The sequence below is a fragment of the Chionomys nivalis genome, chromosome 19, assembly GCF_950005125.1.
Source record: "Chionomys nivalis chromosome 19, mChiNiv1.1, whole genome shotgun sequence".
Classification (NCBI taxonomy): domain Eukaryota; kingdom Metazoa; phylum Chordata; class Mammalia; order Rodentia; family Cricetidae; genus Chionomys; species Chionomys nivalis.
Window position 1 is genome coordinate 29,853,965 of NC_080104.1, and position 23,934 is coordinate 29,877,898.

Here is a 23,934-nt window from a genome sequence, read left to right on the forward strand (position 1 = left end):
ACTCCAAGCACTGTTTCTTGGGAGCATTCCACATGCATTTTTTTAAAAAGATTTTTTTAAATTTAGTCGGGGGGGAGGTGTGTTATATGTATGTGTGTGTGGGTTCCTACAGGGCCAGAGGTGTTAGAACCTTCTGGAATTACAGGCAATCGTTGCTGCTTGACATGGGTGCTGGGAACCCAACTCAGATCTTCTGCAGGAGCAATCTGCCCTCTTAACCGCTGGTCAGTCTCCCCATCGCAGTGTTTTGAAATGTGCTCTCTCACTGGCCTTGAGCTAATCAGTTAATCTATGCTGGCTAGCCAGCAAACTCTAGGGGTTCACCCATTAGGGGTCCACCTGCTTCCACCTCCCCAGCTCTGGTATTACAGGTGTGTGCCGTTGTGCCTATTTTTTTATGTAGGTGCTGGGAATCAAACGTAGGGTCTCATGCTTGTGCAAGAAGTACTTTACCAACTAGGTCATCACCCCAGTCTTTGAAATTACTTTATGAAGTAGTTGGGACATCACAGCCTCATGTTACAAGATTGAAACGCAGTTCCCCAGGTTCCTCATGTATGGCATCATGGCTCCAAGCAGATAGTTGTGTCAAGGAGAGAGGTCATGGGTAGAGTAGTTAAGGCAAGTGGAGACATTTAAGTTAATGTTCAGCATGATAAATTATTTTTGCAGTATTGCAGCACCGTCACCATTATAGATTAAAAACACTTCCATGTCTTCAGACATAAACTTTTAGCCCCAGGGATGCCTCAGAAGTTGAGTGCTTGCTCCATTTGCAGAGGACCTGAGTTCAGTTCCCGTCAGGCAGCCACCTGTAACTCCAACTCTGGAGGCTCTGATGCTTCTGGCCTCTGCGGACACCCTCACCCAAACATGCACATGTACCCACACGGAAAACACACACACGTAAGCCTTGGTGGCTCCTGAGCAATAGTTCTCTATTCTTCCACCACATGCTCCCTGGCGGGTGGGCTCTTGTTTATTTCCTGCTGTTTAAGAGTTTGCCTATCTAGGAATCCTGAAGAAGATGGGGAGGAAGGATTGTAGGAGCCAGAGGGGTGGAGGACACAAGAAAACCCACAGATCAACTAACTGGGTTTGTAGGGGCTCACAGAGACGGCACTAATAACCAGGGCGCATGCATGGGACTGACCTAGGCCGTCTACACATATGTTATAGTGTGTAGCTTGGTCTCTGAGTGGGACTCCCAACATGGGAACAGGGGCTGTCTCTGACTCTTTTGCCTGCTTTTGGACCCTTTTCCTCATTCTTGGTTTCCTTGTCCAGCCTTAATATATAATAATATATATTAATAATGTGAGGAGGGGCCTAGTCTTACTGCAACTTGATATGCCATGTTTGGTTGATATCCATGGGAGGCCTGCCCTTTTCTAGAGAGAAATGAAAGAGTAGATGGGGGGGGGGGCGGTGAGCAGAGGGGAGGGGAGGGAGGGACTGGGAGGAGAGTAGGGAAGGGAAACAGAGGTCAGGATGTAAAACAAAAATAAATACGTTTTCCTGTCTAGACAGCACATTAAGTGGCGTCATGCAGTACGGGTTCTTCTGTGTCACTGGTCTCACTTAGCATGGTGTTCTCAAGGTTCATTTCTTCTTCAGGCTGCATAAATACTGCACTCTGCTCATTTCCCATGCCCAGTCCTCTGTAGTGTGGAGCTGAGCTGATTCCCCCTTGGGGTTATCAGGAATAATGCTGTCACCGACATTGGTATCCAAGTGTTCATCAGTGTCTCTGATTCCACGTTTCGAGGTCATATACCTAGGAGCAGGGTTAGTTAAGGTTTTCTAGAGAAACAGATAGAATGAATATAAGAGATTTAGTAAGTTAGCTTATGCGATGTGGGTCAAGTCAGCAACGCAGCTGTCTCACTTCTGAGAGGTCGAGGACCTAGTAGTTTCTCAGTTCCGTCTGGCACTGAAAACCTGAAGGGGTCCTGGAGAGGCGCTGGAAAAGCTGGCTTCTGGGGTCTGTGAAGGACTCCTCAGCAGCAGTGGGGTGATTAACGCCTCTGCCACAGGCAAGGTCAGTGGAACAAATGTGAATAATCTTCCACCAGCCGCTTTTCATCAGGGCTGTCACCAACCCTCCTCCCTCCTCTCTTGACAGTCATTTTCCCACTCCAGTTAAGATAATTCTGCAACTGAGGCTCCCTGCTCAGGTGCGTCTAAATTGTGGCAAGCTGACATTTGAAACAAACCATGACAGAGGGTACACATTACATTACATGTGACCTTCGTGTGTTGCGCTGTGTGTATATGTGGATAAGTGTTGGTGTGGGTGTGCGCATGTGCTGAAGGCCAGAGGTGGATGCCAAGTGCCTTCCTCTCCCTCTCTCCCTCTCTCCCTCTCTCTCTCTCTCTCTCTCTCTCTCTCTCTCTCTCTCTCTCTCTCTCTGAGCCTGGAACTTACCAATCAGGCATCTCCCGGCCTCTTCCTCTCAAGCAGTGGGATTATAAAAATGTACCTCCATACCTGGCTTTCTTTATTTTACATGGTTGCTGAGGACCAAACTCAGGCCGGTACAGGAAGCACTCTGCCAACTGAGCCGTCTCTCCAGCAGCTATGTATTACTTTTAAAAAGACACTGAAAGGGTCCAGCCTCTCCACAGCCTCCTCAAATTCTTCCTACTTTTATAATAACCCCCTAAGGATGTAATGTGGGAGACTTGGCTTGCATTTCTCTAATGATTAGTGACATTGAGTATCCTTTCTTCTAAGGTCTATTTATTTCTACATATGGGGAGTGGGATGTGCACTTGAGTGCAGTGCCCATGGAGGCCAGAAGAGGGTACTGGATCTTCTCCATGCTGGCAATATAGGTCATTGTGAGTGACTCTGTGGATGCTAGGAACCAAGCAAGAGCTCTTAACCAAAATGAACAAAAGGGTAGAATATAAATTGTCTTAGGTTTCTGTTGCCATGAAGAGACACCATGACCACAGCATCTCTTATAAAGGAAAACATTTAATTGGGGCGGCTCACTTACGGTTCCGAGATTTAGTCCATTATCCTCATGGCAGGAAAGAAGGCAGAATGCAGGCAGACATGGTGCTATTGGAGCTGAGAGTTCTTACATCTTGATCAGAAGGCTATAGAAAGTGAACTGAGGCACTGGGCATGGCTTGAGCATATATGAGACCTCAAAGTACACCCCCACAGTGACACACTTCCTCCAACAAAGCCACACCTCCTACTAGTGCCACTCCCTATGGGTTTATGGGGACCAATTATATTCAAACTACCGCACAGATCAACATGTAGCATCACAGCTAATGAAAGTGCAGGGTTGTGTAGCCCAGCTCTAACGGATGCATCTACAAAACACTCCAGCACCTAAGGCTGAGGGAACGTTAGAAAAGAGGGGCAGAAAGATTGTAAGAGCCAGAGGTCAGGGAGTGTGCTGTGAGATTGTCTCCTAGTAATGTCAGAAGCTACATTAAGTCTACACCCATAAAATCTCACCAACAGGGGCTGAGAGATGGCTCAGAGGTTAAGAGCACTGACTGTTCTTCTAGAAGTCCTGAGTTCAATTCCCAGCAACCACATGGTGACTCACAACCATCTATAATGAGATCTGGTGCCCTCTTCTGGCCTGCAGGGATACATGCAGGCAGATGCTGTATACGTGATTAATAAATAAATCTTTAAAAAAAAAAAATCTCACCAACATAACTGCCCAAGCATGAGATGAACAAGGATGACACCCAATAGACAAGTCATACGGGGCAGGTAAAAGCCCAAGAGGTCTCAATCCTCCACAGAGAGCTACAGGCACCTGAGCTTGGGAGCAGGAGAGGTGGTCTTCTCCAAGTAAAATACACTAATTGGTTGTGTGGTGCCAACAGTCAGCCCTAAAAACATACAAGCAAGTAACATTATATGAACTCAATGGGTTATATTTAGCAATGTATATTTATATATAAATACATATATGCATGCAATAACAATTAATGACAAAATAAGTCCATGAATTTGAAGGAAAGCTGGGAAGGGCATACGGGAGAGTTTGAAGAGAGGAAAGGGAAGGGAGAAATAATTATAATTAAATGATAATCTCAAAAATAAAAAATAGTCATGTTTTTGCCTCAAAAATCACATTGCGTGGGCTGGAGAGATGGCTCAGAGGTTAAGAGCATTGCCTGCTCTTCCAGAGGTCCTGAGTTCAATTCCCAGCAACCACATGGTAGCTCACAACCATCTGTAATGGGGTCTTGTGCCTTCTTCTGGCCTGCAGGCATACACACAGACAGAATATTGTATACATAATAAATTTTTTTTAAAAATCACATTGTGTGTGACCCTTGGCATACATGTAGAGGTCAGAGGACAACTTATAAGAGTTTGTTCTCCCCTTCTACCATATAGATCCCAGGTGTTGAACATGTGTGGTCAGGATGGGTAGCAAGGACCTTAACTGGATAAGCTATCTCAAAGGTTCCCCGAGATTACCTTTTCTCTTAGGTCTTTTATGGCCCTTTATAGACATTGGTAAATAACTCTTAATTGGACTCAGAGTTCTTGGATGATGTGTCCCAGCCAACCCTGGTGTCTTCTTGGCTACCAGGTTGCTATGGCCCAGGGCTAGGTGACTTGCATTATTGATGTTAGTGCTCTGCATCCATCAGGCAAGGACAGCTTGACAAAGTAGCTCCTGGCCGCCTTCTTCCTCCTTAGGAAGTAATACTGGTTCTACAATCACCCGGGTCCTTTGCCACCCGCTTTCTTCCAGCTCCCAAGCTGACGCTCTTTGCCTGCTGCTGTCTCTCCTTCCAGGGATGCCGGATGGAACTCTGGACACGGTGTGCGCAGAGGAAACAGGCAGTGAGGAGGACCTGTATGAAGAGCTTCACAACTCGGGGCACCACTACAGCCACCCGAGAGGAGGTGGAGAGCAACTGGCCATCAACGAGGTAGTGTCAAGGAGGCTCGGCCAGTTGTGTTCGAAGTATGTGGCGTGGCGTAGCTGGGGTACACACAGCACCCTTTATCCAGTAGCTGTTACTCCCACAGTGAGGTTTTTTTTTTCTTTGCACAGTGTGTTTAAAGACAGAACTTCTCTGGGTTTGCAGAGAGTCCAGGAGCAGGAGCAATGCCAGGCAGTAGTCCTGGTAGAACGAGCAAGCAGGTCTTCCTGTTATTCCAGCTCAAGTGACAAATTCCTCATAGACTGTGCATGAAGCAAGGGAAAACTGATGAGCTAGTTTCCCTGTGGACACAAGCTCAGAGTATTGCTGTTGCTATGACAACCGTGTGCCACTCAAAGGTTTTTCTGTTTCCTAGCTAAGCAGATGAAATTAGTGAGAGATTTCATCTGGGCAGAACTGCTTCCCATCACAAGTTCTCCTTTCAATTTTTAACTGACATTTATTGTGTATGTTGTATTTATTTGTCGTATGACGGGTAATGAACATACCCATTGCCTCAAATTTGCTATTTTGTATGTTGGAAAAATTCAGAACCTCATCCACTAGCTCCTTTGAGCTATGTGTGTATGTGTTCATATTGCACGGATAAACACATGTGTTCATATGTATGAACACATATGACCTCATGGTAACCTCAGCTCTTGTTCTTCGGTCGCTGTTCACTTTGATTTTTGAGACAGGGTTTCTCACTGGCCTGGAGGTACTCAAGTAGGCTAGGTTGGCTGGCAGGCTAACCCCAGGGGTCTCTCTGTCTCTGCCTCCAAGTACATACTGGCTTTATTTTTTTACATGGGTTCTGTGGATCCAACTTTTGTCCTCATGTTTATAAGTCATGCATGTAAGTCAAGACTGTGTTATCACCCCAGCCCCTCCTTTAAGCTATTCACACGCGCATATAAATTTATGCACACATGCAGAAGCCACTGCCTGTTTCGGCCCCTGCGATACTGCCATTACGTGTACATGTAGCCTGGCTTTTTGATAGTGCTGGGGATTTGAACTCTGGTCCCCATGCTTGCAGAACAAGTACTTTTACCACTGAGCAATTCCCCCAGGCCACTTGAGCAGTTCTTAATTGAATGCACCAGGGCTACCCCACTGTGCTACAAAGTACTAGAGGCTATACCTCCTTTCCAGCTGCAGGCCCCTACACACACACACACACACACACTGTAACCAGCCATTAACTAGCATTTCCTCAGACAGAAAATTTGAAGCTTAGGTTCTCCATTAAATAGTCACACACTCCTGTTTCTCACTGGGGAGAGGGTGGAATATAACAGCAGTGAGCTTGTTGTCCTGCATAAACATGAGTCCCCGTGTGTGTTCCTGCTTCACCCAAATGAAGGTCTTGCAGTACTGAAGAGTTTTCATTAGCAGATGATTCTCGGGCGGCTGTATTATCTGTGAGTGGATGGCAAGTGCACCTCTCAGTGGTGAGGAGACAAAGACGCAGCTCCACTGTCACCCTCAGCAGCCTGAGGTGTTTTTTTTTTAGGGACCTCAGTTTAGGGTCAAAGCTAGATTTGTGACTCCAATCCAGAAAAGAATTTCAGGCCTAGGCAGTTTGAAGCAGAGTCCACGGATATTTTAATATAACTTAAGTACGAGTGCTGAGAGAGAGATGTTGAGTAAGGAGGATACACGTAACCAAGTGTGGGTGTGGCCTCCTCAAGGAAAATACCACTAATGCCTTGCCTAAGCTGTGTGCACTATTTTGCTGGGCCTCGGATGGCTTCTTAAAAGGTTGCTAAGAAACCCTTTTCCTCTTCCTTTTCTCCCTTTTTTGATAAAATGGGGTTTAGGGGCTCTGGAGAGGGATATGCTGGATATTATAACTATATATAAGTTTACATATAGATATATACATCCCAATAGAATCATATCCTTTATATATGTGTGTGTTTGTGTGTGTGTATATATATATATATATATATATATATATATATATATATAATATAATTACAACATGATAACATGACATCCTGTGTGACTTCTAGGGTTGCACATAGGATGGAGACCATGTCCTTGCTCTGTAAATGCAGTGTCTGGTGAGGTTCCTAGAAAATGGCAGGCTTGTAGCTGAGAAAGAAGAAAGGTTATAAGCAGTTGCTAATTGTGATGGAAATGTTGCTCTCCCACCCAAGAGTGCCCTACTCCCACCCCCAAGACAAGAGGCTTCAAGCAGATTTGTGAGTGAAGGGGCTTCCTCTCCTTTCTCATGTCCCTGACTTCTTTCCATCCTGCCTTAGACAGCTCCAAAAGCACTGTTGGGTGTGTGGCACCTTCCATACACATAAAACTGAGTAGGGAAGTTCTCAGCAGGGACCTCTTCTCAGAGGCCCAGGTCTAGACAATGACTGTTTTCTTTGTAGCCCTTCTGCATGGCCATGGGCTGCCAGTGCATCTGGATGGTGGAAAGGGCTGTTTGAGCTCTGGGTGAGAAGATGTGCTTCACAGTGGTGTGAACAACACGGTGGCTGGAGGGAGCTTATCCATGGGAGAGCAGCAGCTTCTCTCATGACACCAGCCAGGAAGCAGAGGACCTGGGCTGGCAGCAGGGCCTGGCTCCTCTTCTGAAAGTCCATCCTCAATGACCCACGTCCAAAAACCGCGTCTTCTCACCCCAGGTTCTAAAACTTCCCTAAACAGTGTCAGAAGCCAGGGAGGTGAGTGTACGAGGGGCATTTCACATGTGAACCACATCCTTTTTTTTCCTCTTTTTTCCTATTTTGTATTTTTTGTTTTTGTTTGGTGATGCTGATGGCTGAAGCTCAGGCCTTGCTCATGTGAGGTAGCCTTGTTCCACTAAGCTACGCCCCAATACTCTAATAATGATTGAAAAGAGTTGTTCCCCGATGCTTGCTGCAGAGCTTGGGAGATGACCCTTACAGACATGAGAACCTGAGTCTGATACACAGAACCCATGTGAAAAAGCTGGGTACAGTGATATGTGCTTGTAATCTTGGTGCTGGGGCAGCAGAGGCAGGCAGATGGTAGATCCCTGAGACTCGCTGGTCAGCCAGCCTAGCCTACGTGGCAAGCTCCAGGCCAGTGAGAGACTTTTAACTTAAAAAAAAATCTAGCTCTTTAGAAACACACTGGAGGTTGTCCTCTGACCTACACACACACACACCACACACAAACGCTTTTTTACTGGCCCACACACGTACATCTCCATATGCATGTATTCACACACATATTATTAGTATTAACACCCAGTGCAAAAATCTGTGAAACAGAAAAAAAGCATGCAAATAAGTTAATGTTTCTAATTAAAGGAGTAAATCTGTGTGTATGTGTGGGGAGGGGGTCTTGAACCTAGGGCCTTGGAAATACTAAGTGAATGCTATACCACAAAGCTCTACTCCCAGCCCCCAGTCTTTCTCTAGAACTGACCCTCATGAACTTTTTCGATGGAGCATTCTCATCTTCTTTATAGACAAAATCCAGAGATGATTGTCAGGCTTTGCTTTAGAGAACCAGGCTGTCTTCCTCACCTTCCTCAGAGCGAGGAAAGGATCCCAGACACCCTGTGTGTGGTATGGAGCATGGAGGAGGCAACTGAACGTTGATTCCTTCACTCCAATACGAGATGACCAGGAAATGGCATGGGGACAGACTGGAAAGATGACCATAACTTGCTGTGGCCGGTTCTGAGTAGGTCTCAATAATGGCAACCATAGTGAAAGACACAGAGACGCCCGCGGGCAGGCTCCTTGACTGTCCTGCCATGCCACACTGCTGGGTTCTTGGGTCTTACAGCTATGCATTTCCTTCCCAGGGTGAAATTTTGGAAAGGTACATCTTGAGTTTATGAGCTCTTTGGTTGTAGACAGGGCTGCAGGCACAGAACTGTGGCTAAGGAGTCCCCAGAGCCAGGGCTACCATATAAGAACCGGGAAGTTCTGAGGCAGGTGGTGCACACATGCAGGGGCCCGCAAGACTGCATAGATGGTGTGCGTGTGGGAAGAGCCTTTGAGGAGAGGACGAGCTGTGTCCTGAGGAGTTAGTTCTCTCAGTGCCAATTGCACTATTTAAAATAGTTTACTTCTTTGTTGGCTCAAGGTCTTTCAGGGGACAGCCAGTCAGGGATGGGAGCTCCTTGCAGTGATACAGTGGGATGTACCGGGAAAGGGGCTGCCTCCTTACCGGGGTACACTCTCCACAATTACCTCAGCGGAGCACCAGTACTCCTAGATCTGAACAGAAAAAGCAAGGAGTGGGTCTCTAAAGGGGACAGAGGACGGGCAGGGCAGGCATAAAGGATGTCCCCCGGATTCCAGGGACAGGCCTCTGGCTAGTCAGCCCATCTAACTGTGGCTCTGGGGATAGAGTCAAGAAAGACTGTGCTTTCTGACCTGCAGAAGGCATCGAGTAGATTCTAACCAGAACTCGGAAAAGATGTAGGGGGTGATTTGGGGGGATGGCTGGCTCCTTTGCCTTCCTCGGGTACCCCTTCCCTCCCCTTGGGCATTGTCTGCTGCCTGTAGGGACTCAGCAGGAAGCTCTATTGGGGGTTAGCACGAACTTTTTCCTTGGACATTGTCAGAGGAAAAGTGTCCTCTGTGTTGTTTGGCCTGCCGTAGATCACATACTGACTTGTACTTTCTAAGAAGTGGGTGTCATATTGTAGATTGTGAACCTTTCACGTTCATGCCACTATTAGGAGAAAAAAAAGGACTTTTCAAATTCTTTAAGAGTTTTAAAAAAGCATTTTAATGATGTCTCTGTGTGTGGGTACACACATATGGCCAGAAGAGGACATGGGATTCCCTGGAGCTAGAGTTATGGGTGGCTATAAGGTACCAGCGTTGGATACTAGGAACCTAACTTGGGTCCTCTGCAAGAACATTAAGTGTTCTTAACTACGGAACCATCTCTAAAGCCCCCCAGACTTCCCAAGTTTTTACAGAGGGGATCCCAACCCCTCCAGCCCAGAGTGTGATAGTGAGGATCAGAGAGGCAGTTTGCATTCTGGGTACCTGGGGAGTGACTGCCGTGCTTCCTCACACACGTGTGCACACTGTAGGTATAGCATGCAGAAGTGTAGAAGGGCCCAGTCCTTCCTGCAAAGAGCTGAGCATGCAGGAGGGGGCTGTGTATACGATGCCTGTCCTTTTGTGTGAGGAGCATGAGAAGGTGGTGCAGGGTCTTAGGCTTTCTGTATTTCTCTCACATACCTGTCCCAGGTCCCTTGGGACTGCCCAATGCCTGCAGGATGAGTCAGCAAATGAAGCAGTTAATTGTCCTCAGCTCCTGCAAGAGCCTCTCTCCTACAGCATTATCCAGTATACAGCCTTCTCCAGATGCCATGGCTTGGGCCTGGGCATGCCTGTGCTTCCTACCTTGCTCAGCCATACTAGGCTTCACTGCCATGCCTGCTACCTGGCCTGAGTCCATCCTCAGCACAAGCATTTTTCCAAACTAGCAAAAGTAGGAAGTGTCTGTCTGTGGCTCCTCATACAGCCCTTCCTTCCTACAACCACCCACCATGGCCTCATCTCCACTACGTTTCAGTTCTACTGTGTGTGCAGTGATCTGGGGAGAGGTGGGTGAGGAACACACAGTCTCCTGTAAACTCCTTACCACCTGTGCATGGCAGCCCGTACCCTCTGGGTCAGGCCACGGCTGAAATGTCCCCTTAGCTCCAGCTGCTCCCCACACAGAGGAGAACATTGGGGTGCCAGGTGTCTCTTTGTTACCTGTGCCCATAGCTGCTTGGATCCTTTAATTCTACGGTAGAAGCAGAGTACAGATGGCTTCTGTGTCATCCTGCCAAAAGGCCAAGCGAGGAGGCAGACAGACAGGAAAGCCGTAGAATGTGCTATCTCAAAGTGTAAGCAAGAATGCTGTCAATCATGGGAACAACACAGCGGTGGGAAGTAAAATTGTCTCAGGACATTTTGTCTCCCAAGGGTGCTTGCCGTCTCCCTCGGCACTTGTGATTCATGTGAAGGTACTGCCGGACCCAAGGCCACCTCACTATGGCGTCAGCTGACCTCTGGCTCCAAGTGTCTCTATCTTCCCCTGGCTCCTGTGATGACAGACATAGCGGGCCTGGCCTGGTTCTCACACTCCCCAGCCTGAAGGAGGACCCTAACACCTGTTGGTGCTTCATTGTCTTGTGATCACTGTTGGTGGTTGGATAACCAGCTGCCTCAGAAGCTCCTGGAGACAGGGAAGGAGCAGCTGTAAGTCCCTTCAAATCACTGCTGCCCTGTGAGCCCAGAGCTGCAAAGCCAGATGGTGGTTACTCTTCCAAAGCAGCTCCTGTCCCCTCCATTATTACCCAGAATTATAGAACTTAGACTCAGCTGTCTTACCTTAGACATCTGTGTCTCCCTTCTCCTTTCCTGTTAGTGTTGACACCTAGACACACCAGCTTAGGGGCCTGAGGTTTTATGGTCAAGCTGTTGCCACTGTTATCCGAGTTATACCCAGAGCTCTTGCAGTTTAAAAGCTAAGAGTACCTGGGTAGGGTTGTATCCCCACATAGTTCTTAACCCAGCCCAAACCCAAGGGCCTTTTGTCCCATTTCATGCTCCCCTGTGGTTCTGCTGCCATCATGAGGTAGAGGTCATGCTCGTAGCTGGGGTGGTCCTCTCTGGATCTGGCATAGCAGTGAACAGAGTGCTGTTGTGTGACTTTACCCCAGGATCTGAGGGGAGCAAACATATACTCACCTCAGATGGGGTACTGAGAACAAAACAAAGAAACCCAAGTCTAGCTTAGTAAATGAATGAGCTTACTGGGTTATGCATAAAGAGCATACCTGAATTAAAAGCGGGTGTATCATTGGAAGGCCCAGCATGCCTGATGATTCTCAAGACAGCTGCATCCCTGGAGCTCTCTGCAGGACTTGTGGGCAGCTCAGCTGGTCAGTCTCCTCTTCTTGGCAATTGTCATTTTTTTTTATGTAACCCTCTGGAGGGGTCTTGTGAATCTTGTATGTTTTAGGAACTTTTTGAGAACTATGAGTTGTGCACCTACTGAGTTTTCTAAATTTTGTTTACCTTCTGAGTCTTAAAGGACTTACTTCAAAGATGGAATGTTTGATTTCAGTGCCATAGACCCTGCTATGCTAAGGTACCTGGGGATGCAGAGGCTACCTTCTCTCTATGGAACTACAAGTCCCAGCCTCACTCCAGTAGATGGCAGGTCCCCAGCCTTAGAGGAAAGTTAGACATGGAATGGCAGTGGCCCTCGGATGTCTTCTAATGTCCACCTGCATTAGTCTTCTGCTGCTGCGATGAAACACCATGACCAAGGCAACTTTTAGAAGGAAGAGTTTGTTTGAATGTACAGTTCCAGAGGGTGAGAGAGAATTAAGGCAGCAGGCGGCAGACGTGCAGGAAGGACTGCTGAGAGCTCACGTCTCAGACTGAAAGCAGGAAACAGAGCGCAGTGGTGCAAAAGTCTAAATACTTAAAGCCACCTCTAGTGACATAATTCCTCCAACTAGGCCACACCTCCTCAGCTTCCCAGAACAGTGCTGTCAAATGGAGATCAAGTATTCACATGCCCCAAGACAATGGGAGACATCTTTTTCAAACCACCATGTTCCCAAAACCCTTTGAGGAATAGGGGGAGGAAACCTGGTACCCAAGATTTTGTGCAGAACTGAGTAGATGCAGTACCCCAGATCGATGGTCTAGGCTGAGCCTGTAGTGCAGAAGGTAAGCTGCCCCTTCAGATCCACAGAGGCACCCACACATACACACAAGTACATGCACAGATAACCCCCACACACCCACAGAAGTGTCCCTCCTCACAGATACACATGTATGCACATTGTACATGGGACCACACGTGTACACGCCTGAGCTCTTCAGCAGGGTGATGACAGGTATCAGGGGACAGTCACCTACACATGAACACCGTGCTTCCTCTGCTGTGCCTCCCCCACCTAAACTACAGTAGGTTTCAGAGGGCCACGCTGGTAAGACCGAGACCTCTGCCTGGTTGAGGTTGCGGGTTCTGTTTGGTGCTTCCAATGAAGAAGACAGCTGTGCGTCCAAAGGCTCAGAATCCTGTTCTGGTGATTGAGGCTGAACAGTCAGGCCCAGGTTCAGATCCCCCCACCCTGTCTTGCTGGGCGTTTTTGTGACAACTAATTATCTAATGTTACAGAGGCACACTTACTCATCTGTGAAGCGATTTCCCAAGGAGTCTTATTAGAATTAAGATCCCTTGGTCCTCTGGGGATTTGCCACTGAGAATGGAATACTTGCTTGGCAAGCAGGAAGCCCTGCGTTTGATCCCGGAACCACATAAACCAAGCATGATGGTTCATACCTGGAATCTTACCTCTGAGGAGGGTGGAGTAGGCAAATCAAAATTTCAAGGTCATCTATGTAAAATATATGAATTAAAAGCCAGTCTGGACTATATGACAAAGCTAAACTCCTAACCCCCCCCCCAACACACACACACACACAACAACAACCAAGGATTTCAGCTCACTAGGAATGCCTGGGTCAGCTAGGTCCCCAGGCACCCCCAGGACTTCCATGGCTATCTGTGCACCTAACATTGTGTGGATATTAGAGTCTTCTAACTCTCCCAGGGAAGTGCCCAGGGCAGATCACAATGCACTTGCTCTTCAGAGCCGCAGCAACCCCGTCATGCGATTTTAACAGGTCCCCTCCTTGCCACCCACCCCACTCTGGAACTCTTTTCGCCCTGCACCCACTGAAGCCCTGGATGCTCACTCAGAGAACTAGCTGTGAGGGAGGAGCCTGGCGGGTGAGCGCAGGCAGCTCCGCCTCCTTTCCGACGCCTCTGGCTCCAGCCCTGAGCTGGGATCTCCCGGCGCTAGGAGCCCGGAGGTAGGCCGGGCGTGATGGCCAGGCCCCCGCAGCCCCGGCGTGGCCCTGCGACGCCTGGCGGCGCCCTCCGCGCCCTGCTGCGCTGCAACCTGCCCCCGGGCGCCCAGCGCGTGGTGGTCTCGGCTGTGCTGGCGCTGCTGGTCCTCATCAACGCCGTGCTGATATTCCTGCTGGCCTTTCGCTGAGCTGCACGCGCCCGGCACCGCGGGGGACCGCGCAGGGTGAGTGGCACCTTCTAGCCGCTGTCACCACGCAGAGGGAAAGATTTCCCCCAGCCCCACCCCAACCCCGTGTGCTCACTGTCAAGGCCGGTCTGGGGGTGCCCCCGAGGACCCGAGGATGCCACCGTGAGGGTGGCTGAGGGGCGTGGTGGCACACCTGCCCAATAGGCCTTTCATCAGTTTTCGAGGCTGGGGAGGAAGGGGTGGGGAAACATGGCGGGTCTCTGACTGAAGATGTTGGAGGAGCCATGACCTGTTTGTGGGGGCTGTTTGGAAAGGGTGTGCGTCGGACTGCAGGGCATGTATTGTGTCGGGGCTGCAGGAGGCCTGTAGAGGATATCGGGGCTCCTCTGCAGGCGATACCTGCGTTTTTGTTATTTTAGGCCTTAAAAAGTGCCAGTCAGTCTCCTAGGGCAGAGCCGCTGCTGTCTGACTTGCAGCAGCCACTCTGAACACACCCTCCCACCACATCCGGTGTTCAGGGACAGCTTAATGAGAAGGCGCCACCACCCCGCAAGTGAGAGGAACACAGGAGGTAGGAGGAGGGCGATATGATAAAGGAGATGATGGTCCACTGGGGTTCGTTTAAATCACGGCCTCCCTTAGAGCCAGGCAGAACCAGAGGCACAGGAAGGAATTCTGCCCCTGCCCCTGGCTTATCTTAATCTTTATCTTACCTGGGTATTGGCACAAGCCCCAACTGCCCCCAGATGCCCCTCCACCTCAGAGGCAGCCAGCCAGCCTCTGTCTCCTGCCAGGCAGAAGCCAGCTGGATTCCTATTCTCAGCGGCAGCTGGAGAGCCGGATTTAGGAGCAGGTGCACTTGGTGGGGCCGAGAGGGGCTCTGCAGAGAAATGAACCGAGCTGAAGCTGGGGTTCGCCTCTGATACTCTGTAAAATGTGTTTCTTGCCTCTTGGAGCCACATTTTGCTTGGGCAGTGACATGGACATGGTTGGTTTCAGAGCTGGAGCATGTTAGCTTTCCATTTGTGATACCCATCACGCGGAGAGTCTGTTTACTGCTGTGCTGATGGGAGCCGCAGCGAGTTCGGAGGATATGTTCAGAGACACGGCAGTGTGTCTACTGGATGCTTTCTGTGTCTGGAAGCGACATTGATGACCAGTGCCTCCTTCCCACTCTACAGGCTTCCACGTGACTGGGCTTTGTGGGACTTGTCAGTAACGCAACCCAGGACCCTCGTCTCTGAAAAGCCCTGCCTTTGTCCCACATCCTCAGTAGCTGTCCCAGCAGCAGGGTAGGATCCACAAGGTCTACCCAGACCACAAAATAAGGAGAGGGCTGCCTGCCTCCCTCCCTATGTTTATTTGAGGGAATCCGGGGACAGAGGGAGATCCCTCACCCAGTTCATACAAAGCAGGAAGTTGGACCACATTGGAGTACCTGGGTTATTTCCCCAAATCTGTGGCCAGAGTTACAGACCCCAGGTCAGGCATTCTCTCTCACTGGCTTCCACCTCTTTCTGCTGTATCTTCAAGGCTTCACATGACAGCCCGCTGCAGGAAGCCTGCTGGCTCCTGGCCCGCAGCAGACTGGCTCCTACTGTGTGGTCCTGCCGAGTCCTCCTGTCTTATACCAGCTGTGTGTCAGCCAGACTTAACTACCAAAAGTCACTGTTACAGAGACAGTGAGCCCAGAGGTTGGAGGGCTGCTGTCCCCAGGAACCCAGAGCCCTGTGCTAGGATCCGTGTGGGGCTTTGGGCACAGAGAGCTCTAGGGCAATGCCTGACAGTGGGGCAGAGGGGCCACTTATCTTCCTGGGAAGAACTCCACTTTCCTGGGCTGATGCGAGGATTCAAACAGGAAGTCCCCAGGGAGGCCAAAGGAGAGCGCACAGGGTATAAAGCAGCTTAGAAGAAGCAGGACTGGGTTGTGAGGGGACCTGCTTGGAGGTGATCATCTAGTTCTCTGTTGGCTAGCCAAGGAGGCCATATGCATCCCCTACCCCACTGTATCCTGCCCTCGGCCATCTATTCATAAAGCGGAAGACAGCCTTCGAATCAGAATGAGGGACCGAGGTCCAACCACCAGGGCCACCTGGGATGGGCCGGGGGCAGGCCACACAGTAGAGAGAGGAGCCTCATCAGACAGTCATTGGATCCCAGTGCAGAGAGCTCTCAGCCAGACATAATGTGACTGACTCGGTGGCTTATCTGCTAGAGTTAGCAGCTCTGAGAATTAATTGTCTGCTCCTTCTCCAGCCTAGGAAAGTCAGGGAGGCCGTAACTAAAACAGTGATTAAAATGGACCTCCAGGGCTCAGCGTCTAAAGTCTGAGGAGGACCGCCCCTCAGCGTGCGTGTGGGTGATGGGGCTGTAAGGAGCAGTGGCGTCATGTGACTACTACTGCAAGGTTTTTGTTTGTTTTTTGTTTTTTTAATAAAACACAACGAAAATGACCCAGCTGCTGTGATGGGCACTGTCATTGGAAAAACAGCACTGTTAATTGGGTGACCTCACAGGCAAAAACCTGCAGAGGGAGCAAGTTCCCTCTCTTAAATGGCTACCTAGGAGTGCGAGTAGCAGCTGCCAGTTGCCACGTCGCCGTGCACATCCAGTCCGGCATCTCAGTGTAGGGCACTGAAGCAGAAGTCACAGACTCAGTAGCTGAAGGTGTGAATGAATTCACTTCTGGCTCCCTCACTGACATGCCCAAGACACAGCCCTGCCCCCCGGGGGCGGGGACAATGGTTTCTTGGTAGAGCAGGCCAGGATCCCTGCTTCCAGGGCTGCTGGGTAAGAGCAGGTTAGGGTAGCCTTGCCTCACTGACGCCACTGCCTTGGCTCTCTCCACAGCTCATTAGTGATGGCAGTGTGGTATGTGCCGAAGCCCTGTGGGACCATGTTACCATGGACGACCAGGAACTGGGCTTCAAAGCCGGCGATGTCATCGAAGTGATGGATGCCACCAACAGAGAATGGTGGTGGGGCCGCGTCGCAGATGGCGAGGGGTGGTTCCCTGCCAGCTTTGTACGGGTATGGCTCCAGTCTGTGCTTTCCCCAAACTTCTGAAGACTCCTGGCTCTGCTCAGAAGTCCAAGCCCCAAACAGCTCTGCAGTTCCAGGCATGGAGCATGGACTGCCCTCTCTGTTTTGCTGTTACTTGGTACCTCAGACTGGATGGGTGAGGGTCAGAACTGTGACAGACATTCTGCTCACACACACACACACACACACACACACACACACACACACACACACACACACACTCCCAGGCCCTTGCTCACGGCCCTCCTGGGCTAGAGAGAAGCGCAGGTCAGAAATGTAAGACTGTGATGCTTTAGCATACCACTGCTTCAAGCAACCCATGCCTTCTACCCACAACTATGTTTTAGTTGAGGTGTTTGGGGAACATGTAACATACAGACAGCCCTGGGAGGTAGAAATCTCAGGAGGCATAGACAGTGAAGTCATACCCAGGAGAGCAGGTGACCCAGTTCCAACCTTAGGCTGCATCTGGTGACCAGAGAAGGACATTTTGATGTAGACTCCCAAAGGGAGGGGATTCCCAGGTATTCAAGAACCCCTCCTTTGCAGACCCCCCCCTTTCCTAAACTTAATAGCTAACCAGCCTGCAAGGCCTCTACCTGGCACCTGGTGAGGTCTAGTTCAGAAATTCCTAGTTCTTGCTCCAATCCCTGCTGAGAACACAGCCCTCCTAGAGGGGTGAATTTGACATCAGCTGTGGTCATCAAACCCCACCATCCCCCGCCCTGGTCTTATGCCTAGGAGGTAATTGCAGGGAAACTGAAGGTATGCCCTGTGTGTCCCGATGCCCTGGAGCAGAGTTCAGGGAGTGACGAGGAGGATGGCAGGCACTTGTCTGTTTTGTATTGTCTAGCTGCGGGTGAACCAGGATGAGCCCGCGGATGACTACGAGGCCCCGCGGGCCGGGGCTGGAGAGGCCGACGACAACATCCCAGAGGCCCAGAGCTGCAAGGACCAGATGCGCACCAACGTCATCAATGAGATCCTCAGCACTGAGCGGGACTATATCAAGCACCTTCGGGACATCTGCGAGGTGAGGAAGGCAGGCAGGGCTTGCTTGGCGAGGTGAGGATTATGAAATGTGTGACCCTAAGCTATGAGTAGAACAGGATGGGTGGGGCCGGGTTGTGAAGCGGACTGGTGCGGGGGGGGGGGGGGGGGGCGTGGCACGTGGAAGGGTAGGCAGGTGGGTCCCTAGAGAGAGAGCGTGGGCCCACCCCATCCCCCAGGGCTATGTCCGCCAGTGCCGAAAGCGGGAGGACATGTTCAGTGAAGAGCAGCTGCGCACCATCTTCGGGAACATTGAGGACATCTACCGCTGCCAGAAGGCCTTCGTGAAGGCTCTGGAGCAGAAGTTCAACACAGAGCGGCCACACCTGAGCGAGCTGGGTGCCTGCTTTCTGGAACACGTGAGTGTGCCTGGACACATCCTGCTAGGATCCCTGAGCCCTAACGCAGCAGTGCCTGCCCCTCCTACCCCCCACTCCCTGTTGTCTTTCTGCATGACTCCCTTGCTTTATGTCTTCCCAGAATTTCCCACACCAGGTTCACAGATAGAAGCTGCTAGCCTTACTGGGCAGAGGCTGTCTTGTCCTCTGCTGAAGCAGCTAAGGGACTCTACCTTCCAAGGTCTTACCTGCTTAGCCTTGATAACCCTTCCTGATTAGCACCATTGATTTCATTAAAAGATAAATAACAAATGCATAATCAGAATTCCTCCTGGAAGCCCTGCTGGGAAAGCTGAGTGGCTCCGAGGATGGGCATGGTAGCACAGGTTTTTCCCATCCCTGGGATGACAGCCAAGTCGGTAGAATCAGTTCCTAAAACAAATGCAGAGATTCCTGTCCCTCTCACCTCATGGCTGTAGCCTGTTGCCTGGGCAAACAGGAGACAGCCACCCTGACCTTCAGCTGTGCCCCCAGCAAGCAGACTTCCAGATCTATTCTGAGTACTGCAACAACCACCCCAACGCCTGTGTGGAGCTCTCCCGGCTCACCAAGCTCAGCAAGTATGTGTACTTCTTCGAGGCCTGCCGGCTGCTGCAAAGAATGATTGACATCTCCCTGGATGGCTTTCTACTGACCCCTGTGCAGAAGATCTGCAAGTATCCCCTCCAGTTGGCGGAGCTGCTCAAGTACACACACCCCCAGCACAGGTAGAGGGCACGAGGTGGTGAGGGGAGCTGCCTGAGACTCTGCATGCCATCAGCCAGCCAAATGAATATTTATAGTGTGGGTACCAGTTGCAGAATGGTGGGTACCGCTTTGGGCACTGGGAAATAGCTTAGGTAAAGCAAGCCCACCACCCTGAGCTCTACTGGAGTAGGGGAGGATATTCGTCAATAGACTATTAAGCTGTTCTACCTACCAGTTATGGAGGAGAGAGACTATGTACCTGATGGCTGTGGCCATGATATACAGCCCAGAGGTGACAACTTTACATGGAGGGGCCTCTGGGGACTCTACAGCTCTTTCTGCTCCCCAGTTCGCTGCACATTTGTCTCTTCTGCCCCAGGGACTTTAAGAACGTTGAAGCTGCCTTGCATGCTATGAAGAATGTGGCCCAGCTCATCAATGAACGGAAACGGAGACTTGAAAACATCGACAAGATTGCTCAGTGGCAGAGCTCCATAGAGGACTGGGAGGTGAGGGCCCCAGTGCCCAGAAAATACTGTGGGGTCCTTGCTTGAAAACTGTTCTTGTCCAGAGGGGAACAGAAGCAGGGATCCACTGCGCTCCCAGGACCTACTGGAAGATAGGTTCTCTTGCACTGGGCCTTTCCTTGGCGGTGCCTCCACCCTGGCACGTAATGGTCTCCTTTCTGTGTACACCACCACACACCTTCTAGCCACCAGCAGCCCAGGGGCAGCCCTATCACAAGGAACTGTGTTTCTAAGACATCTTGGTCTGTTTCTCTGCCCTAAGAGACAGGCTGGACTGCTAAGCTTTAGATACCTTCTGGAATTGTCAACAGTTGAGATTAGAGCCAATGGTGGGACTAGAAATGGATCCTCCCATGTCAAGGCTTTGTCAGCTTTTCTGAGCTGAGCATTCCCACGGATCTGCCAGTCTATCATGCCTGCTCCCTAGAGGTGTCGGGGCGGGAAGACTCTGCTCCTCTGCACCCAGCAACTAGCCACCTCTAGCCTGCACCCATCTGGAGCCATGGTATGCCATGCCAGCTGTCAGGATAGGAAAGTAAGTGGAAGCATGCCCAAATGAGCTACAGAGAAGTAGAGGCATAGGCCCTGTCCTCACACTGACTCCTAAGCCTTGGGTAGGGGAGGAGGACAATGCAGTAGACTGGTTTTAAGCCCGTGCTTGGTGAAGGACTGGAGAGCACAGTCATTCCCAAATGGACAGTTGCCAACAGCGCCAGACTGCCAGTTTCAGGTCCTAAATACATTCAGCTGCAGGGGCAAGTTCCTGCCAAACCTATTTTCTCTCTAAAGCAGTACTGTCCATTCGAAAGAAAATATGAGCCATGTCTAGGATTCTGTACTTTCTAGTAGCCACCTGCCAAAAGTAAGAACACAGTGGGGTGGGGGCGGTGGCTCAGACGGTGAGGCCCCTGCTGCGCAGGTCACATGCACATGGGAATTCCGATTCCTAGCACCCGCATAAAAAGCCAGGCATGGTGACGGCTGTATCCCAGTCCCAGATGGTTAAAGACAGGATCCCTGAAGCTTTCTGGCCAGCCAGCCGGAGTCAGTGAGATGGCTTAGCAGATAAAGGTGTCTGCTGCCAAAGCTGATGAGCAGTGCTTGGTCTCCAGGACCCCCGTGGTGGAAAGAGAGGCTCCTGCAAGGTGTCCTCTGACTGCCACGCACTTACTGTGGCATGCGGGCATCCACCCCTCCCCTCCCACAATAAATATACTTAATAAAAGTTGAACAAAAGGATGGAAAGTGATGAAGACACCTGGTGTTGACCTCTGGCCCCCACACTCATACATAAGCGCACATGTGGAACACATACATACAAAATGAAAATGACTGAACTGGGCTTTGACATTTTATTTAACTCAGTACATCCAAATGTATTTTCCAGTTTCCTACCCTTTGAAATCACTGTGCACCTTAGAGTGGCACATCAAGTTCTCAGAAGGCCCACAGGCTACACTGAAGTCCTACTCCACAGGACGGTCAGGTCTGCCTTCATTCACCTCCCACAGCCACACCCTCAAGGCCCCAAGGACTGCTTTGGGCTTTAAGGGTGTCTGTTATCCCCTTCTGTTGGCCTGGCACAATTCAGGCTAAGTGGGAAGGCTCACCAACAAGAGAGGCAGGGAGTAGAGTCCAAGGTTGGGTGCACTTACCTCATGGCTCTCCTTGGGGTTCACTCAGGGGGAAGATCTCCTGGTCAGGAGCTCAGAACTCATCTACTCGGGGGAGCTGACTCGTGTAACACAGCCTCAAGCCAAGAGTCAGCAGAGAATGTTTTTTCTCTTTGACCGTCAGCTCATCTACTGTAAAAAGGTATCCGAACCACCCTGCCTTGCTGGACCAGTTTCTTATAGCAGAGCAATAAGGGCTGGGGCTCTCGTCTAGAAGTGAAGGGCCTGGCCGACTCTACCTTGGCCATTTCCTATCTCCAGGCCTTTAGGACTGACTCTCTATAGAGCGAGCCCAGGGACACTGGGGTAGCTGTTGGAACAGTGCTGCTCAGAACACCCTCCTCCTTCCCAACCTGGTCCCTGCCTGCTCCTCAGACCATGTCTCTCCCTGCAAGCCTTCGCTTCCATATCCTGAGTTCTCTGATTCCTGCAGCCTCTGGCCTCTTTACTGCTAGCTTCTGCTTCTTTCAACCACGGCACAATGGCCCCATGCACGAAGCCTTCCTTGTTCTCTCTGCTCTCCCATACGGGCTGCTGCTTTAGTTCCTGGGGCTTTCTGTCAATGTGCACCTCAAAGACAAAGACTGTCCTGTCTGTCCATCAGAAGCTGGGGGTGGGAGTGGGCGTGACTAGGTGGTCAGACAGGCTGCTGGGCAGCCAGGGCTCAGGGTAGCATCTGGCAGGACCTGCTCCGCCGGGACGTGTTGTACTACAAGGGCCGGCTGGACATGGATGACCTGGAGGTGGTGGATGTGGAAGACGGGAAGGACCGCGACCTCCATGTGAGCGTCAAGAATGCCCTCCGTCTGTACTGTGGCGCCACAGGCGACAGCCACTTACTGTGTGCCAGGAAACCAGAACAGAAGCAGCGCTGGTTGAAGGCCTTTGCCAGGGAGAGGGAGCAGGTGCGGCTGGACCAGGAGACAGGTGGGAGACCCTGCTGGGCCTTGCCTAGTTTCTGGGGCCCACCTACCAGGTGCTCAGCGCCATCTTGAGAATGAGATCATGCCTAGGGCTAGGTGAGGCTGCAGAAACCTCTCGGCACAGGCTCTGCTGTGCTCACCCCTCTGGCAGAAAGGGCTCTTCCTCTGTGGTCAGCCTCACTGAATGTGCCCATCTGTTGAGACCAGGGGGAGTCCCTTTCCAACCAGCTCGAGCCCTGGGAGAGCATGGGGTGGGTACTACCTTTCCCAGCCTTTCCTATGCCTAGACCCCCAGCTTCATGCTGTGGTTTGGGAAAGAGCAGTATATATATACTCCACAGCAGTATAGAGAAAGCTGGAGGAGAGAAATGGGAAGGGGTCATAGGGTCAAGGGGGGGAATGAAGTGGTGGCTCAAGGGATCTTTGCTCTCTGCCTTGGTTGGCAAGAAAGGGTGGTTGAGCAGGTGAGGGAGCAGTCCCCTGCCGTGCCAACCTGTAAAGTATGATAGGCATGGGGCACCAGGAGGACAGATATTACCTGGACCAGGAAGCCCTCCAAGGAGGCACATGGGCAGTTGAAGAAGGCAAGGCAGCATCTCACGTGTGCCCTTCCTCCAGGTTTCTCCATCACTGAGCTGCAGAGGAAGCAGGCCATGCTGAACGCCAGCAAGCAGCAGGCCACAGGGAAGCCTAAAGGTAAATGGGGAACCATCCTACTCCTCGGGCAGTTCCAGCATTGATCACGTTTCCATCTGACCTCAAAAGCAAAGCCAGCTAGCCATCTGGGTCTTTGGAGATGTCTACTGTCTTTACGGGTGTATGTTTCCAAAGGTGATAAGAGCCGCAGATGACAAGAGTGGTTGGTCAGTACAGTTTTCGCTTGACACCTCTGATCTAGTGGTACCAGGGGCTACAGTGCTCACTTTCCCAGGCTGATAGCCACAACACAGCTGCCTGGGAGGGAGCCACCTCTCCATCTACGTAGATGAAGGCAGGCATCCCATGCCTTGGACAGTGGCCCTGGCCAGCCTCAGGCCAAAAGCTCTTGATACCCTGGGGTCCTGTGTATTGTGGTTAACCCCCTGGAAAGCAGATCCTGTGTGGCAAACTACCCCCACGAACCCACACATGAACCCCTCTGTCTTTCCACCTTGTGACCCCTGCTGTCTCTCCCTGCCCAGCTATCGGCAGGCCAGGCTACCTGACCCGCCACAAGCATCCATCCTTGCCTGCCAGCCGGCCCCAGCAGCAGGTGTTGGTGCTAGCAGAGCCCAGGCGGAAGCCATCTCACTTCTGGCACAGCCTCAGCCGACTGGCACCTTTCCGGAAGTGAGCCAGCACCTATCGGACAGTCTGACAGCATTTGGTGGAGCCAGCCTTCCCTCGAGGCCTACTCCATCAAGCCCTCTGCCTGGTTTGCAAAGTGGAAGTGAACGGGTAAAGCACCAGAGCTGTATTAAGTCTGGGTCCCGCCTCTGGACTCTTCCCCACTGCTAGTGCAGTGTTGCACGGGTACCAGCCTCTGCCTATACTCTGGACCTGCGCAGGGCCTCCACCATGGTAAGCCTGCAAGCCACAGCTCAGAACCACCACTGGCCAGGCTGTGCAAATCGGGCTCATATGCTCTGGACGTTCTTTGGAAAGTTTATCTCCACTCCTGTTTCCTCTGGGCAG

The 23,934-nt window shown here is 51.0% G+C and overlaps 2 protein-coding genes across 5 annotated transcripts in view; both read left to right on the forward strand.

Moving 5' to 3' along the window:
• The window catches only part of Arhgef4 (Rho guanine nucleotide exchange factor 4), a 146,862-nt gene extending 123,117 nt beyond the window's left edge, over window positions 1–23,745 (forward strand). For 3 of the 4 annotated variants that reach the window (XM_057751204.1, XM_057751206.1, XM_057751207.1), the window contains 10 exons: window positions 4,793–4,929; window positions 16,811–16,990; window positions 17,856–18,035; window positions 18,232–18,411; window positions 18,925–19,157; window positions 19,517–19,646; window positions 21,348–21,479; window positions 22,021–22,264; window positions 22,879–22,956; window positions 23,442–23,745. In XM_057751204.1, coding sequence (XP_057607187.1) covers window positions 4,793–4,929; window positions 16,811–16,990; window positions 17,856–18,035; window positions 18,232–18,411; window positions 18,925–19,157; window positions 19,517–19,646; window positions 21,348–21,479; window positions 22,021–22,264; window positions 22,879–22,956; window positions 23,442–23,593 — 1,646 coding nt within the window. In that variant the 3' untranslated portion in view covers window positions 23,594–23,745. The remainder of the gene's footprint in view (window positions 1–4,792; window positions 4,930–16,810; window positions 16,991–17,855; window positions 18,036–18,231; window positions 18,412–18,924; window positions 19,158–19,516; window positions 19,647–21,347; window positions 21,480–22,020; window positions 22,265–22,878; window positions 22,957–23,441) is intronic. The other variant, XM_057751205.1, reaches the window with a different exon arrangement.
• Window positions 13,742–13,960, forward strand: Smim39 (small integral membrane protein 39). The gene has a single exon (XM_057751212.1). It carries the CDS (start codon window positions 13,790–13,792, stop codon window positions 13,958–13,960), a length of 171 nt encoding a protein of 56 aa, XP_057607195.1. The 5' UTR covers window positions 13,742–13,789.
• Window positions 23,746–23,934: the final 189 nt, after the last annotated feature.

Coding starts and splice junctions, on each gene's coding strand:
- Smim39 (XM_057751212.1), top strand. CDS start 13,790: ATGGCCAGGCCCCCGCAGCCCCGGCGTGGCCCTGCGACGCCTGGCGGC.